Source organism: Lynx rufus, unplaced genomic scaffold (genome assembly GCF_022079265.1).
Source record: "Lynx rufus isolate CCGP_SWC_20201006 ecotype Redwood Valley unplaced genomic scaffold, mLynRuf1.p SCAF_3, whole genome shotgun sequence".
Classification (NCBI taxonomy): domain Eukaryota; kingdom Metazoa; phylum Chordata; class Mammalia; order Carnivora; family Felidae; genus Lynx; species Lynx rufus.
This window is the reverse complement of record NW_025814845.1, coordinates 202,427,336-202,442,409: the sequence shown is the minus strand read 5'-3', so window position 1 is coordinate 202,442,409 and position 15,074 is coordinate 202,427,336. Positions and strand designations below refer to the sequence as shown.

General features: G+C 57.7%; 1 protein-coding gene across 6 annotated transcripts in view; it reads left to right on the top strand.

Moving 5' to 3' along the window:
- FBXO25 (F-box protein 25) overlaps nucleotides 1–13,506 on the top strand; it is a 54,088-nt gene extending 40,582 nt beyond the window's left edge. For 3 of the 6 annotated variants that reach the window (XM_047091491.1, XM_047091489.1, XM_047091494.1), the window contains 5 exons: nucleotides 25–118; nucleotides 1,785–1,969; nucleotides 5,639–5,821; nucleotides 7,106–7,249; nucleotides 10,139–13,506. In XM_047091491.1, the coding sequence (XP_046947447.1) occupies nucleotides 25–118; nucleotides 1,785–1,969; nucleotides 5,639–5,821; nucleotides 7,106–7,249; nucleotides 10,139–10,228 (696 nt within the window). In that variant the 3' untranslated portion in view covers nucleotides 10,229–13,506. The other 3 variants (XM_047091492.1, XM_047091490.1, XM_047091493.1) reach the window with 2 other exon arrangements.
- Nucleotides 13,507–15,074: the final 1,568 nt, after the last annotated feature.

Here is a 15,074-nt window from a genome sequence, read left to right as displayed (position 1 = left end):
CTGATGCATCCTCTCCCGTTCCAGCTCCTGCAGCTCATCGCGAAATCCCAGCTGACCTCGCTGAGTGGCGTCGCCCAGAAGAATTACTTCAACATTTTGGACAAAATCGTCCAGAAGGGTGAGCTGCTGACCCATGTGTTTAATAACGTAGATAAGGAGACGGGGATGGGATTCCTCTTTATTACTCGCCAGTGTGGTCAGGAACCGCACTGTCCAATGACGCGGTAGTTTCTAGAGCCGAGTGTAGGTCAGTCTGTGGTTCTACCCTTCTGTTCCTGTGGTTTCCTTTCCTCAAGGTTGCTGTGCACACAAAGGGGCATAATACAGAAGATAGTTACCCCGAGTTCTAGAAAGAGAATTCCTCTTGTCACGGGGCATCCCCGAGTTCTAGAGAGAGAGTTCACCTTGTCAGGGGGATCCCTGATTTCTAGAGAGTTCACCTTGTCGGGGGGATCCCCGATTTCTAGAGAGAGAAGTCACCTTGTCATAGGGAATCCCCGAGTTCTAGAGAGAGGTCATGTAGTCATGGGGAATCCGTGAGTTCTAGAGAGAGAGGTCACCTTGTCATAGGGAATCCCCGAGTTCTAGAGAGAGGTCATCTAGTCATGGGGAATCCGTGAGTTCTAGAGAGAGAGGTCACCTTGTCAGGGGTGATTCCCGATTTCTAGAGAGAGAGTTCACCTTGTCACAGGGAATCCCCAATTTCTAGAGAGAGAGTTCACCTTGTCACAGGGAATCCCCAATTTCTAGAGAGTTCACCTTGTCAGGGGGGATCCCCAAGTTCTAGAGAGAGAGAGTTCACTTTGTCAGGGGGAATCCCCAATTTCTAGAAAGAGAGTTCACCTTGTCAGGGGGAATCCCCGAGTTCTAGAGAGAGAGAGTTCTCCTTGTCAGGGGCGATCCCCGATTTCTAGAGAGAGAGTTCTCCTTGTCAGGGGCGATCCCCGATTTCTAGAGAGAGAGTTCACCTTGTCAGGGGTGATCCCCGATTTCTAGAGAGAGAGTTCACCTTGTCAGGGGTGATCCCCGATTTCTAGAGAGAGAGTTCACCTTGTCACAGGTAACCAGGTGCATGTCGTGCTTGCTTTATGTTTCCGTGACCAAGGTTGTAGACGTTTAGGCATCAAACAAGCCTGGAGCTTTATTTTTAATTTAACGCTTGTCTTGATTAATTACTGGCTAATAATAAATGGAGTTTAAATTTCACACCATGAGTTTATGCTCCCGTGTAAACTTAGGATTGTATGTGTAAGGCATTTTTAAATATCAATTCTCTTTATGATGAGTATAAAGGAAGTAGAGGCTGCCAATTTTAAAGGCGAAATTATAGACTCAACCAAAATTCTACTATTAGGCAATATTTTCATGTTTTTCTAAATTTTATCATGTTTCTGGTATCTCAGAAGTGATGCCAGTTTGGGGTTGTGGTGAAATTAGGTCATCGTGTTTTGTTTTGGTTGAATATACATGACCTAAATTCACCACCATAATCATTTTCAAGCACATTCACATGGTTGTGTGACCACCCCTCCATCTGCCTCCGGAACATCCCCGTGGACTCTGACCCCTCCCTGGCGCCCACCCCGCCTTGTCTCAGAACGGGCTCCGCATGGGGTCTGTCCCTTCGCGATGCCCCCCTCCCTCCCCGTTACGGGACACCACCCCCTGGATTCACCCCTGTTGGGGCAGAGCAGTGCTCCGCTCTGTGGCGCGTCTGTGAATGCTGTTGGTGGACGAGGAGTTGACTTGTACAGATCCACAGTCTTGTGTTTTGTCCTACCCAGTGCTCGACGACCACCAGAACCCCCGCCTTATCAAGGATCTTCTCCAGGACCTGAGCTCCACCCTGTGCATCCTTGTCCGCGGGGTCGGGAAGTCCGTGCTGGTGGGGAACAGCAACATCTGGGTGTGCCGTCTGGAGACCGTTCTTGCCTGGCAGCAGCAGCTGCAGAACCTTCAGATGACTAAGGTAGGGGCTCGTGGGCCCGACAGCCGCGTGCGGGGAGTCCGCGTCACAGGATGCTTCCCGGTGACCACAGGGCCTGAGCGGCTGGTACAGCTTTTGGAGGGGTTTTTTCTTTGTGTGTTTGTAATTACTGCTTGAAGATGATATGGGCCAGATGGCCCCGTGATGGCTTCCATCGCCTTTGAGAAGACCGTGGGGGTGGCCATCACTGAGAGGATGGGTCGTGAGGCAGTGCGTTAACTTGCCTCTAAAGGAAGTTAGGTGTTTGGGGCCAGAATAACACCCCGTGAGTCCATCTGCCTTGTACTGCCAGCGACTCCTGTGCACACAGTGCTGCTTCTCCAGGGTCCGCGTTTGCCCCACGAGCCTGCTGTCCCTGTTGTCACATGCATCCGCCTGGAGCTCTGCAAGAACGTGCTTGGGCAGAAGAGGGTGCAGATCCCGTCACTTGTCCGGAAAGGGCTTATTCCAGGAACTGAAAGTGTTCGCCCAGTTGAGTGGCGCCCAGTTAAGTCAGTGTTGCAGGTGGTATTCTGTTCACGTCCAGGATTCCGTAAAGGAGAGAGTGGACGGAATGGCCTGCGGTGCCCAGCAGGTGATGGATTCTCCAGATTGCCCTTCTGATGGGGCTGAGGTCCCCTCCCGTCAGTGAGCCTGAGGCTCCACACGAAGGCGGCTGCTTTCAGAAGTGATCTGGAAAACCTTAACTGTGGGCCACTTATTTGCCATCTGAATATGGGATTTACGGAAAGAGTAGAGGTTCCCTAACTATGGCTTGAAGTTACAACAGATTCTCTTACGTTCAGTGTTGGTAAGCACTCAACAGACTTGACAGAAGCATCATCTGTGCAGCGGATGTGGTGTCCCCCCCGCGGCTGAGGGCTGTGACTGGAAAGTCTGCCTGTGAGAGGGACACGCACGCCGTGTGGAAGCCTTGCACAAGTGGCCAGACCTCACACCTGTGCCCCACTGGTCTCTCGCGTGCGTGGCCAGACAGCCTGGAGGTGCCGCCTGAATTAGTGAGCCGGGGGTGGGCGGCCAGCAGGGGTCTGAGGGCAGGACCCCATGAAGGGAGCTCGTGGAGACAGAAACGTGCGGTGACAGCAGCCCCCACGGGAGGGCAGACAAGCACACGGTTGGGCTGGCGCACATTGCATCACGAGGGGAAGGCAGGCAGAGGCCTTGGCCGCTAGCAGGACCGAGAAGGCACCCGCCTCCTGGTGGGTCCTCCTGTCATTTACGGCAGCTTGGAGGAGGCCCCAAGGGAGGGCAGGGGCGGGGACTGTCTCCTGACCTGGGCCCCGCTCTGCGCTCAGAGCTGGCTTTCCTGGGGCATGGTCCCCGCAGTCACTCGCACCAGGGAGGAAGCGGAAAGACTGGTGTGTCAAGTGACACGGTCATGTCCACGCCGGTCCTGATATCTGATATTGCGCCATGGACTCCTTCTCTGCCTGCGTGACCTGGGCTTTGTACCCTCACGGCGGGCAGTGCGGGGAGGCTCACGGGTGGGAAGGTTACAGGAACTCGGAGGCAGGAGCTCCTCAGGGCGTCAGGCTGAGGCCACAGGCCAGCGAGCCTTGAGCTCCACCTTGGATTATTCACAGGACGCTTGTGTGGACGCCAGTGGAGCAGGGCAGCCGAGCATGCACCCGGGGCATGGACGGTGTGGGTCCAAGAGCACCGCCTGGAGCTGAGCCCCGCCGGCCTCGGACACCGCGTCCCGTGTCCCTGGTGGCAGCGGTGGCCTCCTCTTCCAAGTTCCAGGAAAGAAGTCAGCGTGGTGACCCTTAAATGCAGGCTCCTGGCCTCCCGGAACTGTGTGGCCAGGTTGTGGGCATCTGCATCAGGGGGTCATTGTGTGCTGGGAGCCCAGGCAGCCCGGGCGAGACTGCAGGGGACCGTGCGTGACCGCAGGTCAGTCCAGCTCGTGGGTGTGAGAGTCATGGTGCCTGAGTCTGGGGTCCTGCCTGCGGGGAGCAGACCCCTTGCTGTGGCTGCTGCTGCTGCTGAAAGGTGGCGGAAACTCCCCCAGGGCAACGACAGGCGGCCCTGCTGTGAGGGGAGAAAGTCGAGGGCGGAGGCGGGTCCTCACTGGGTCCTGTGGGAGCCAGGGCAGCTCGAGGGCCTGCAGCGAAGGTGGGCGTGCTTCCGCGGGAGTGGGAACGGGTGCGTGCGATGTGCCAGGAGGGCCAGAGCAGGAGGGAGGAGCCGCGTTCCTGCCCGCCTGGGGACCTGCTTGTGGAGCTCAGCGGGAAATGGCTCAGCAGTGGGGCGGGGGGGGGGGGGGGGGGGGGGGGACAGCTGAGCGGAAGGCACCGCAGCTTCGGCTTCCAACTGACGGGCCAGCCGGGGTTTGTGCCGCCTCACGTTTGCGCCGTCAGAAGTCGTGATGAGCCACGCTGGTGCAGTCACACTGGACCGTCCGGCCTCGCCAGTCAGGGCGTTTCCTGCGCCTTGTGAGGGCAGCGGGTGTTCATGAGCTCCGGTGTGACGCGCAGGTTCCTCTGGGGAGGAGGGAGGAGGAGCACAGGAGCAGAAGGAGCCGTCACATTCCTGCTGTGGTGCCCACGGAGCATGTGTGTGTGGGCCCGCGCGTGCGCCCTCTGCCGTGTGCCAGCAGCACTGACAGCTCGTGTCTGCGGGCGCCGTGCTGTCCAGCGGAGGCGGGGACACGTTTGTCAGTGCGATGGCAGGAACACGGGACACGCCTGTGCAGCACTGCCCGGTGACGTCTCCCAGGCTGGTGGCTAAGGGTCCGACGAGGGGAAACATCCTCAGAGATGTGCCCTGAGCTGTCACCACGCCCGGAGGCATGGGAATCCTCCTCACGGCCCCCGCAAAGTGCCATGATGCACCCGTATCGGGACTGCTGCTGGGCAGTGACACAGCGACGACTGGACCGAGAGTGCACGGCCTGGCCCCTCTCCGCGCCTGCCGGGGGATTTGGGGACCAAGCTTGAGGAGTGCTCCCCCCACAGGCACCGACTGTGACTGGGGAACTGGGCTGCCCAAGAGAACAGAAACCAGAGGGAGCCGGCTGTCCCTGGGGCTGACCGTCAGGGACGAGGGCAGTCTCTCAGCCACTCAGCCACATCAGGAGTGTGCACGGGTGTGCACGCGTCCCCGAGCCCACAGGACTCTGCACCCTCGTTTAACCCTCACTGCGCTCCCCGTGTGCTAGTGAGGGGTTCCTGCCGGGAGGTGGGGGTGCTGACAGGGTGCCTGCCTCCCTCCCTCTGTCGCCTCTCTCTCCATCCGGGTCCCCTCCCCTCCACCCCCCCATGGGATGTGCACAGGCTCCACCCCATCCCCTGGAGCTGCACCCTCGGGAGGGAGCGGGGAGGGCATAGCTTCTACACTAGAAACTGGATACCCAGTGCTACCGGGGCCTCTGCGGTCAGCCAGTGACTCCCCGCCACCCCCCTCCCTGCTCAGGACCCCCTGGCCCCCAGCCGCGTCCATGCCACGTGGAAGACGTGAATCTTGCGCAGGGGGAGGGTGTGACCCCTGGGGCCTGGGGCAGCACAGGACTCCACTGCCAGGAGGGAGGGACGGTGGCATTCGGGCGGCGCGTCGGTCGGGGCTTCTGCTCAGGCTCGGCTGCTGGGCTTCCTTGCGGCCTGGCGCCCTCTCGTGCTGCGCGCAGTGAACCGCCGTCCGTGTCCCTTCCAGCAGGTGAACGACGGCCTCACCCTCAGCGACCTCCCACTGCACATGCTCAACAACATCCTGTACAGATTCTCCGATGGCTGGGACATCGTGACGCTGGGCCAGGTGACCCCGACCCTGTCTGCGCTCAGTGAGGACCGGCAGCTGTGGAAGCGGCTGTGTCAGTACCACTTCGCGGAGAAGCAGGTGAGTGTGGGGGCCCCTCAGAGCTTGTGCAGGACCCCGTGATTTCTCCTCGGGAGCTTGTGAAGTTCAGTTTCCACGTTGGGGAGGGTCCGTGACGGCAGATGTGACCCAGCACAGATGGCAGAGCGAGGCAGGGCTCTTGGGTCCCCGGTCGGCACCAGGGCATCTGTTCCTTGCCCGCCGGCCTCCGCCGCGCCACATGCCCTGTAGGTGCTGTGCCCCCTGGACCCGAGCCTGTGCCCAGCAGCCGTACACGGCTCTCTGCGCTCCCCTCCCCGCAGCCCGTGTCTTCAGACCCAGTTCTGAGGACCGGCGACCTGCCGGCCGTTCCGGTTTGCTGTCGTGCCTCCGGGACCAGAGCTGGAGTCTCACACACGTGTGGGGCAGGTGGGACGGTCAGGAACCAGGCCACCTGTCAGAGGAGAGTGTGGCTGCTGTGGGGACAGATGAGGGCAGTAGACAGAGCCTTGGATGTGTGCTCCGGGGGAGGCCGTCGCTCTCGGAGGAGAGGGCGGCGGGTGTCCTTGAGAAAGGGCAGGTTGTGGTGTGCGTGAGGGTGCTGCAGCCACGCCGTGTCCCGGGGTTTCCCCAGCGGGCTGAGAGGAGCCACGAGAGCACTGGGAGCAGAGTGCAGTTTCGGTGAGATTGTTGGTCCTCTGGAAGAACGTTCAGGAGAGTGTGAGGATGCCTCCGAGGCCAGGAGGGCGGCACGGCTCCTGGAGGAGGAGCTGGGGCTGGAGTGGCACAGGGAAGTGAGCGGGCCACCTGCCCTGGGGACCAGACGGAGTCCAGGGCGTAAGGGACCCACCAGACCTGGTGCTGGAGGTCCTGGGCCGTCAGCTAAGCAAAGGGCCATTGGGTTTAGTTGGGGGCCTCTGTGACCCCAGAGAAAATGGTCAAGGTGGATTTGCTGTGGGAGAATCAGAGAAGTCAGGATGAATTTCAGCTGCGAGGAAGGACTGGGGTTCTAAGGTCAGCACAGATGAGGGGTGTTGAATTCTTTGGAGGGAGCAGGGGGAGAAGCCAGGGAAGGAGAGAGAAGGCTCTCCAGGATGGAGGCGGCAGGTGGGACTTGCCTTGGGCGCTGTCTCTGACGGTGGCGGAGCCCCAGGAGGGCACAGGTCTCCTGGGCGGGGATGCTGCCCTGTCCTGGTCCCCTCTGATTTGATCCAGGTGAGTTGCATTTCAGGTGACTGTGTCCTGCGCTCCGCTGCCTTGTGAAGTCAAGCTGCGCCTGATACCGTCTGTGAGAGCCACGTGCTGAACAGGGTTGTGTGTGTCCAGTTTTGTAGACACCTGATCGTTTCGGAGAAGGGCCACGTGGAGTGGAAGCTCATGTACTTCGTGCTGGAGAAGCACTACCCGACCCGGGAGCAGTACGGGGACACCCTGCACTTCTGCCGGCACTGCAGCATCCTCTTCTGGAAGGTGAGGCAGCTGGGCGGCTGCATCCTGGACACGGCTGTCCACTGTAGGCCCAACAGTAAGAAGATGGCAGTTTCCTCAGTGTCACGGCAGGGGGCCCAAGTCACGGAAGTAAAACGTAGGACTTGGAGTCTGAATCAGAACGCGTTTCTGCCTTTGCCGGGCCCTCGCTGGCAGGACGCGTCCCCGGGTTGGTGGGGCCCACGGCTCCCGGTCCTGGGCCGGTGCCGGGTTCCTGCCGCATCTCCTGCCTGCGGTTCTGGATGCCCTGCTGGCCCACAACTGGAGGGCAGGGGTGAACTGTCCTTTGTACTCCTGGGTGGAGCCCGTCCGGAGCTGTCCCGGGACGGCCCAGCCCCCGCAGTAGGGAGGGCACAGCCTTCCAGACGCACAGGGGGTCTCCTGACTTACCTGACAGAAACTGGCCCAGAGTTTCCTGACTCACACTTGAACCCGAGTACCCAGTGTGCTGGGCGCCCGGCACCCTGTCACCTCCCGCCACGCAGACCCGGGGCTCTCCTGGGCCCTCCAGGCGGAGGTGAGCACGTGCACACCTGCCCTGGGCAGCCCCTCGTCTTCCTCACCTGCTGATACTCTGCATCTGGGACTGTGTGTTTATGTTGTGAGATTTCCACGGGAGAGGGGGGCAGACCCTGCCGAGGGTGACCCGGTGCGCGTCCCGTGTGCGGCATGGCCCTCTCGCGCTCTCCCGCCATCCGCGTCTACCTGGCCGATCCAGCCCTATCTGTTCGCTTCTACCTGTGATTTGTTAGGTAGACCATGTAGCAAGCCCTACCCAGGTTGTCGGAAAAGAGAGGACTGCTTGAGATTTTTCTCATTTCACGTTACATTTACGGTAGTGTCACTTCTGGGATTTCAGGTTATCCGTGGCAGTGAATGTAATGGTGTTGTTTGCTGTATTATTTTAATGGAGGTTTATTTACTCTGTGAAAGGTGGGCAGCGTCACGGATCCTTCCTGATGCCTCCTTGCGCCAGCTACATGCGATCGTGTTTCTGACTCGCTGGCTTACACTTTAGCAGGACTTCCTTCTCAGAACGGAAAAGACAGAACATGTCATGTGTCTTGCAGTGGCTGTCCTGTAGAACATGTTCTCTAGAACACAGTTCAAGAGCAGAGCGTCTGTGAGCAGGCCCGTCCCTCCCTCGGTCTCATGTCTGTCAGAGGATGAGTGGGGCTCCAGGTGGGGGCAGAGGGGCCTGGGTCACCAGTCGAAGGGCACAGACGATAGTGTGATGGGGGCCGCGTCTCACACACGACAGGTCCTTGTGGACAGAGAGGTGTTGGGGCCTCACCTGACAGGACCAGACCGACCTCTGTCTGCAGTCCCAGCACTGATGCCAACCCACCACGGTGTGTCCCGATGCCATTGGAGCGGGTCCCCGCATGCGATCTGGTCTCAGGGCCCCTTGCTCAGTGCCTACACTGGGGGCCCTGCTCCTTCCTCCTGCCTGTTCTGCAGCTGAGTGTCTGGACCCCCCCTCCCGCCCCCGCAGCTCCAGGGAGAGTGGTGTCAGGTTGGGGGGGGGGGGTGTTGGGAGCCAGACAGAGTCCAGGTACTGCCTGGGACCATGTCACCTGTCTTGGGGTGTCTGCCACCAGAGATCAGATTGAGTAGAGACCAGTGTTGATGACACTGCAGGTCTGGGGCTCTGGGTGGGAGTGGGAGTGATCACAGCTGGCTATGCCTGTGTGCAGGAGGTTCCCGGGCTGCCTCGTGCACTCTGCCTCCACGACGCAGTGACGATACGCTGGTGTCCAGCCCCAGGTCCCTGCAGCCAGGCCCACGCGTGGCGGGCGGGTGGTGGTCTCCTTCCTCTTGACCCCAGTGGGTGGTGGGCGGGTGGCCACGAGGCTCCTGGCACCTGTGGGATCTAGTTCACTTGATTCAGCAGCAGGCGCTCAGCTGTGAGGGAAGGAACAAAGGGCTTTCCTAAACCTGTTGTAAACCTTTCAGTACAAAACGTACGTGGAAACACCAGCTCTGCTTTGCGTGTTCTAGTGAACAGTCGCGAAGAGCTTGGGCACCGAGTGGTCAGTGGAGGTGGATGTGGAAACGGGCATCTTTGTCGCTGCCACAGGACCATCCTCAAGTCGAGGGGTCCTCGGTGCTGCCACCCACGCTCGCTTTAATGACACGTGTGTGGCCTGGTCTAATTACCCGATGGTTCTGGTTAACACTCAAACACCTGCTATCAGAGCCAGTGTTCAGTGCAGCCCACTCTCTCGCTCGCTCTAATGCTGGTTTTCCTTTCTCTCCCGCCCCTGCCCGCACTCCTCCCGGTTCTTTCTCCACGATCTCGAAGGACTGCCGCCTTGCTTTGTTGTTCAAGGTACCTCCGTGCTAGACCAGGCCTGTGTCGCGTCCCATGCATGCTCCCCACCGACCGGCTGGCCTGGGCTCCCAGCATGCGTGGGGCCTGCGGCCAGAGGTGGGCTCCTGCTCGCTCCAGCCCCACCAGGGTTCAGGGAAGACCCTGCAGGCCAGCGCTCGAGCGGCAGGCTCAGCCGGAGGGGAAATCGTAGACTAGTCCTTAGACCTCCCGCGCAGGTGCTGCCCTGGCGTGGCCGAGGGCTCCCATCGGCCTGGGCTCTCAGTCCACAGAAAGCCTGTGTCCTTAGTCCTCTGTCCTGTTAGGTGTGACCCTGGTCCCCAGCTGCACGCTGCCTGCGAGCTGATGGGCGTGGGCCTGACCCCACGGGGCAGGGTGGGAGCAGAGCGGCTGCGGGGGAACACAGCGTGTGGCGCCAGGCCAGGGAGGCAGAAACCCCCGGCCCCTATCTCTTCTGACAAACTGCCGTGGCCCGTGTACTTCCCACGTGTTGTGACGGGGCAGCTGCTGGGTGCTGACGCCTCTCCCTCCCCCCGCAGGACTCGGGGCACCCCTGCACGGCCGCCGACCCCGACAGCTGCTTCATGCCTGTGTCTCCACAGCACTTCATCGACCTGTTCCGGTTCTGAAGGTGCCGTCGCTGCGGGAGGGGCGTCAACACCGGGTGGCACCCACACCAGGCAGCAGCCAGCGGTGAGGATAGGGACATGAGGACGAGGACGACGTGGAGAACGCCCCCCCCGTGTGGCCAGGGCTGTGGGGCTGGTTTCAGTTACAAAGGGGGTGAGGGAACCCAAGCAAAAGCACTTCTACTCTCTCCTCTGGAAAGTCCTTTTCATCCAAGTCTACTAAAATTGGCAACTTTGCAGATTTATAAGTACGGTTCAGTCAGATTCTGGATTTTTAGCACCACACTGTGTGCTGAGCTGACACTAACAGCTAATGCTGTTCTTCCTAACTGTCCAATGATAGTTTCCTGATTTCGTAGTCATGAGAGGCAGGGGACAGAGTAAGTGAACCTTGTAGATACTGGGTGCAGAGTATTTATTTTTCTTCGTGTGTGTTAACTGCACTGGCTGTGTCCAAGTGAACCCTCTGCGCATTGAACCTTGGGAGACGTGTGGTGTCTCTGTGTTCGGTGGTCAGGCTGTGAGCTCTGCACAGGTTCGTGGCCGGCAGAGGCGGTGGTGGGGTGCTCCTGGTGAACCACGGGGCAGCAGCCGCCCACGGAGCATGCGCCATGGCAAGGAGGAGGAGGGACAGCCCTCGGCCTCGACTGCCCTGTACTGGAGCTCCTTTTACAGACAGAGTAATAAATCTTGTCTGTCTACCGATGGAGCTTCTGTTTTGCATCTTTCTGGAAAAGTGTGAGTGATTTTGATATCATTTATTTAAACTTTTAAAAAAGATTGCCTTATTTTTAAAATAATGCACGTCTATTTTAGATAATTTTGAAAATAAAGGTGTTAAAAAAAGAATATAAAAATCCCCCATAACCCTGCCCCTGGAGGGGCCTGCTGTCTCTTGCTAGAAAGGGTGTTGCCACCCCCACCCGCTGTTGGAGAGAAACACATCGTGGATTCCGGTCTTTCAGTAGTGTCAGGGACCACCCGCCCACCCCCCCGCGGAATCATTTCTACTTTGTCCTTCAGTGTTTGTTTCTGCCAAGTGTGTTGGAATGGTTTGCAGTTTTGCATACTTGTAAGTAAAGATTCTGCACCTTCGGTGTCCTGTCCTGTATTGCCCGGATGCTGGGGGCACAGCTTGTACACGGTGCACAGTCGCTTCCCGCGGAATGGCCGTGGAGCCCAGGGCGTCTGTGTCTTGTGTAAGAGCTTCTCGTGGAGCGTAAGCCTCCGTTTACCGTTTTCACTTTATGAGCAACCGTTTTCTCAACAGCATTTGGAAAGCATGGTTTTCATTGGTTGCTCAGCACCATCCGGGCCGGTCTTTGTTGTCAGGGCCCGCGGGCTGTGCAGCTGGTACCTCCTCAAGACGAACGTGTCGAAGGATGTTTTCAGACTGTCCTGTGAACAGAAGTTGTCACAACCGGAGACAACGGTGTTGAGTCCCTAAGGACGGCCGCCCCCACGTCCTGTTCCCTCGGCACTTTTCCTAAGGGAAGGACGAGGCGCGGCGACATTTCCTTTTCTTTGTCGGCCGTTCGCTTCTGCTTTTGGTCGGTTACCTGACGTGTACCTTTTGCCGGTTGCCTTTTGTGTTGATTTCTTCTTAAGAGGATATTGAAGTTTGGGCTCTTTTCCCCCAAACAATGGTGATGGTGTCGCAGGGACAGGAGCACAGCCTGTCTCTGCACAGGGGACGCAGTCAGACCCAGACCTGGGATGCGCGAGGCCCAGGTGCGTGCACGAGCCCGGTCCGAGCTAGTGGCAATCTCAGCCGTGTCCAGGAAGACACGGAGTTGAGGCCGCGGACTAAGGCAGCAAACAGCCACGTGGAGGCACAGATCCATCCTCCAGGATGGGGCGAGACGCAGACTGGTCGTAAATCCACACCGTGGAATGCAGGTACTTGGGAATTCCGGTCTGTGGAGAGCCTTCCAGAGCAGGGGACGGGGAGGCATGAGGGCACGGACAGCTGGAGACCCTGCGGTCAGTCTCATGGGCCTTTGGTCCCGAGACGGGGCATGCATGAGGTGAGCCCTGCGGGCACTGCCAGCCCAGGAAGCCCATCCAGACGCAGCCCCACTTCGCCCGTCTCAAGGCACAGAAAGATGTTTCTCACCCGGTGTGGACACAGAGGACCGAGGCGGTCCCGGTCACAGTTCAGCAGGTGGCACTGTTGACTGTTGAGGCCTTGGTCCTGAGAAGTAGGTCTGCTGTGAGACCGTATTCGAGGATCTGACTGCGTCTGACGCGTGCCGTGCGTGAATGCTGCCACTGTCTTGCTGTGCAGACACCTGTGTAAAACATGTGTTCGCTTGTGTCCTCTGACCTTGCTGAACCCCTGACTCGGCCCAGAGCAGTTGTATAGATTCCTTACGAGCAGCGACACGAGTCCCCATCCTCGGCAGCGGGGAATACGGACTGGAACTGCCAGGTTAACAGCAGGGTGTAGACGTCTGTCGTCTCTCTCATGTGAGGGCGGCTGCGAGGTCAGCTGTGTGCTTTCTGCAGACGCCTCTATCAGGTTGAGGGTGAAGCTTCCAGTTCTACTTTTTGGGGAGTTTTTAAATTATGAGTATTGGACTCTGTCAAGTGTTTTTTCTGCATCTGTTGAGATCATGTGGTTTCATCCTTCATCCTATTTGGGTATCACATTGGCTAATTTAAGATTTTATCTTTAATCCCTACCCTCAATGTGGGGCTCCAGCTCAACCACCAGCTGAGCCCGCCAGGCGCCCACATCCCTTGATCTCTGCAGGTTGCACCACCCTTGCATTGTGAGCTGAGGCCCTGCGTACATGGTTGTGGGTTTGGGTCTTCCGGCGTCAGGTGCGGGGTTTTTTGTAAGAGGCCTCAGTCTGCACGTCGTCGTGCTGCCTGGTTTGGGCACCAGGGTGAAGACGGCTTCCGAGAATGACCTTGCCCTGGAAGTGGTCCAGCTGCCCTCTGGTGGAAGGGTGTGTGGAGGACTCATGTTAATTCTCCTTTAAACATTGGGTAGAACTCCATGTGAGTCGTGGTTACTGAGAAGCTTCCCTGTCGGAAAACCTGCTCCGTGTCAGAGGATAAGGCCGCCCGGTTCTGCGTGTTTGCTTGGAGCTCCTCTCCCGAGGAGCCTGCGCTTCAGCAACGGCCAGGATGCTTTCTCCACAGTCACTGCCAGTGACGGGTGCTGCCCTCTGAAAACCAGTTTGAAGAGGCAAAAGGTCAGGGTGCCTGGGTGGCTCAGTCAGTTGAGCATCTGACTTCGGCTCAGGTCATCATCTTACACTTCGTGAGTTCAAGCCCCACGTCGGGTTCTGTGCTGACAGCTCGGAGCCTGGAGCCCTTCGGATTCTGTGTCTTCCTCTTTCTGCCCCTCCCCATTCATGCACTCTCTCAAAAAATGAATAAATTTTAAAAATTTGTAAAAAAAAAAAAAAACCAAAAAAACAAAAGCGCTCATGGTTTATGAAACATCACATCACTTCCTTCATGAACTGTGTGTGCAAATCATGCTCCACCCGTCCTCCTCCCTCCTCCCCACCTTGCGTGCCATCAGACACTGCGCAGTGACCCACCAGAGGGTGTGCACAGACACGAGGAAGGCCGTCAGGACCTACCCGCCCTGGGCGCCCGCCTGCCAGCACCCTCCGGGCTGACAGTCCCCGTTTCCACCCGGTCCTCAATGCAGCCTTGCCCGTCTGTTGTCCTGCACAGGTTCCTGGCATGCAGACATCAGTGTCCCCGTGACTGACCTGAGTGGGTGTCTCTGGAGCCCCGGGGGTGGCGTGGCAGCAGGTGTTGTCCCACAGACCACCCACGCTGGAAGAGGTGGGTGACCCGCCGTGTGTCCCTCGCTGTCCTGTCCTCTCACCCAGGGTCAGGCCTGCAGCAAGTGCTGCAGCCAAGAACTGGGCTTGTGGCCCTCAGCCAGAGAGGAGCCAGGAGGCAGCTGTCCAGGCACCTGGACTCCTCCGACCGACACTGCTCTTCTGTTTAGGATACGACCTGCCACGTCACGTTGGGTTTTGTTTTTTTGGAATAGAAAAAATCACTTTTATTTGGTAGTCATTTTGAGGAATTTGCGCAGGTAAATACAACCACCTTTCTACTCTTTATGCAAAAAACTCCAGTGTCGTTTTTAAAACTTTAATTATGGTAAAACACACACAAAATTCATAATCTTAACCACTGGTAAGTGTCCAAGGGCATTAAGTACATTCAGATTGAACAGCCACCACCACTGTCCCCTTCCAGAACTTTCCACCTTCCCAGACTGAAACTCTGTCCCCATTAAACGCTGACTTCTGGTCCCAAGCCCCTGGCACTGCCATCTATTGTCTCCGTGGATGACCTACCCTGGATACATACAATACCTGGATTCACACAGCATCTGTCCCTTTGTGACTGCCTTTTTCACTTAAAATAATGTCCTCAAGGTCCATCTGTGTTGTAGTAGGTGTGAGAGTTTCCTGACTCTTTAAGGCTAAATAATATCCTGTTGTTCTGTTTTGTTCATCTGTGAACAGAAACTTGGTGGCTTCCACTTTTTGACTGCTGTGAACATGGGTGTGTAAATATGTCCTCAAGAATGGGGCGCCTGGGCATCCAGATTGGCCAGGAGGAGGTCAAACCTTCACTCTTTGCAGATGACATGATACTGTATATGGAAAACCCAAAAGATTCCACCAAAAAACTGCTAAAATTGATTCATGAATTCAGCAAAGTTGCAGGATATAAAATCAATGCACAGAAATCAGTTGCATTCCTATACACCAACAATGGAGTGACAGAGAAATCAAGGAATCAATCCCATTTACAGTTGCACAAAAAACCATAAAGTACTTAGGAATAAATCCAACCAAAG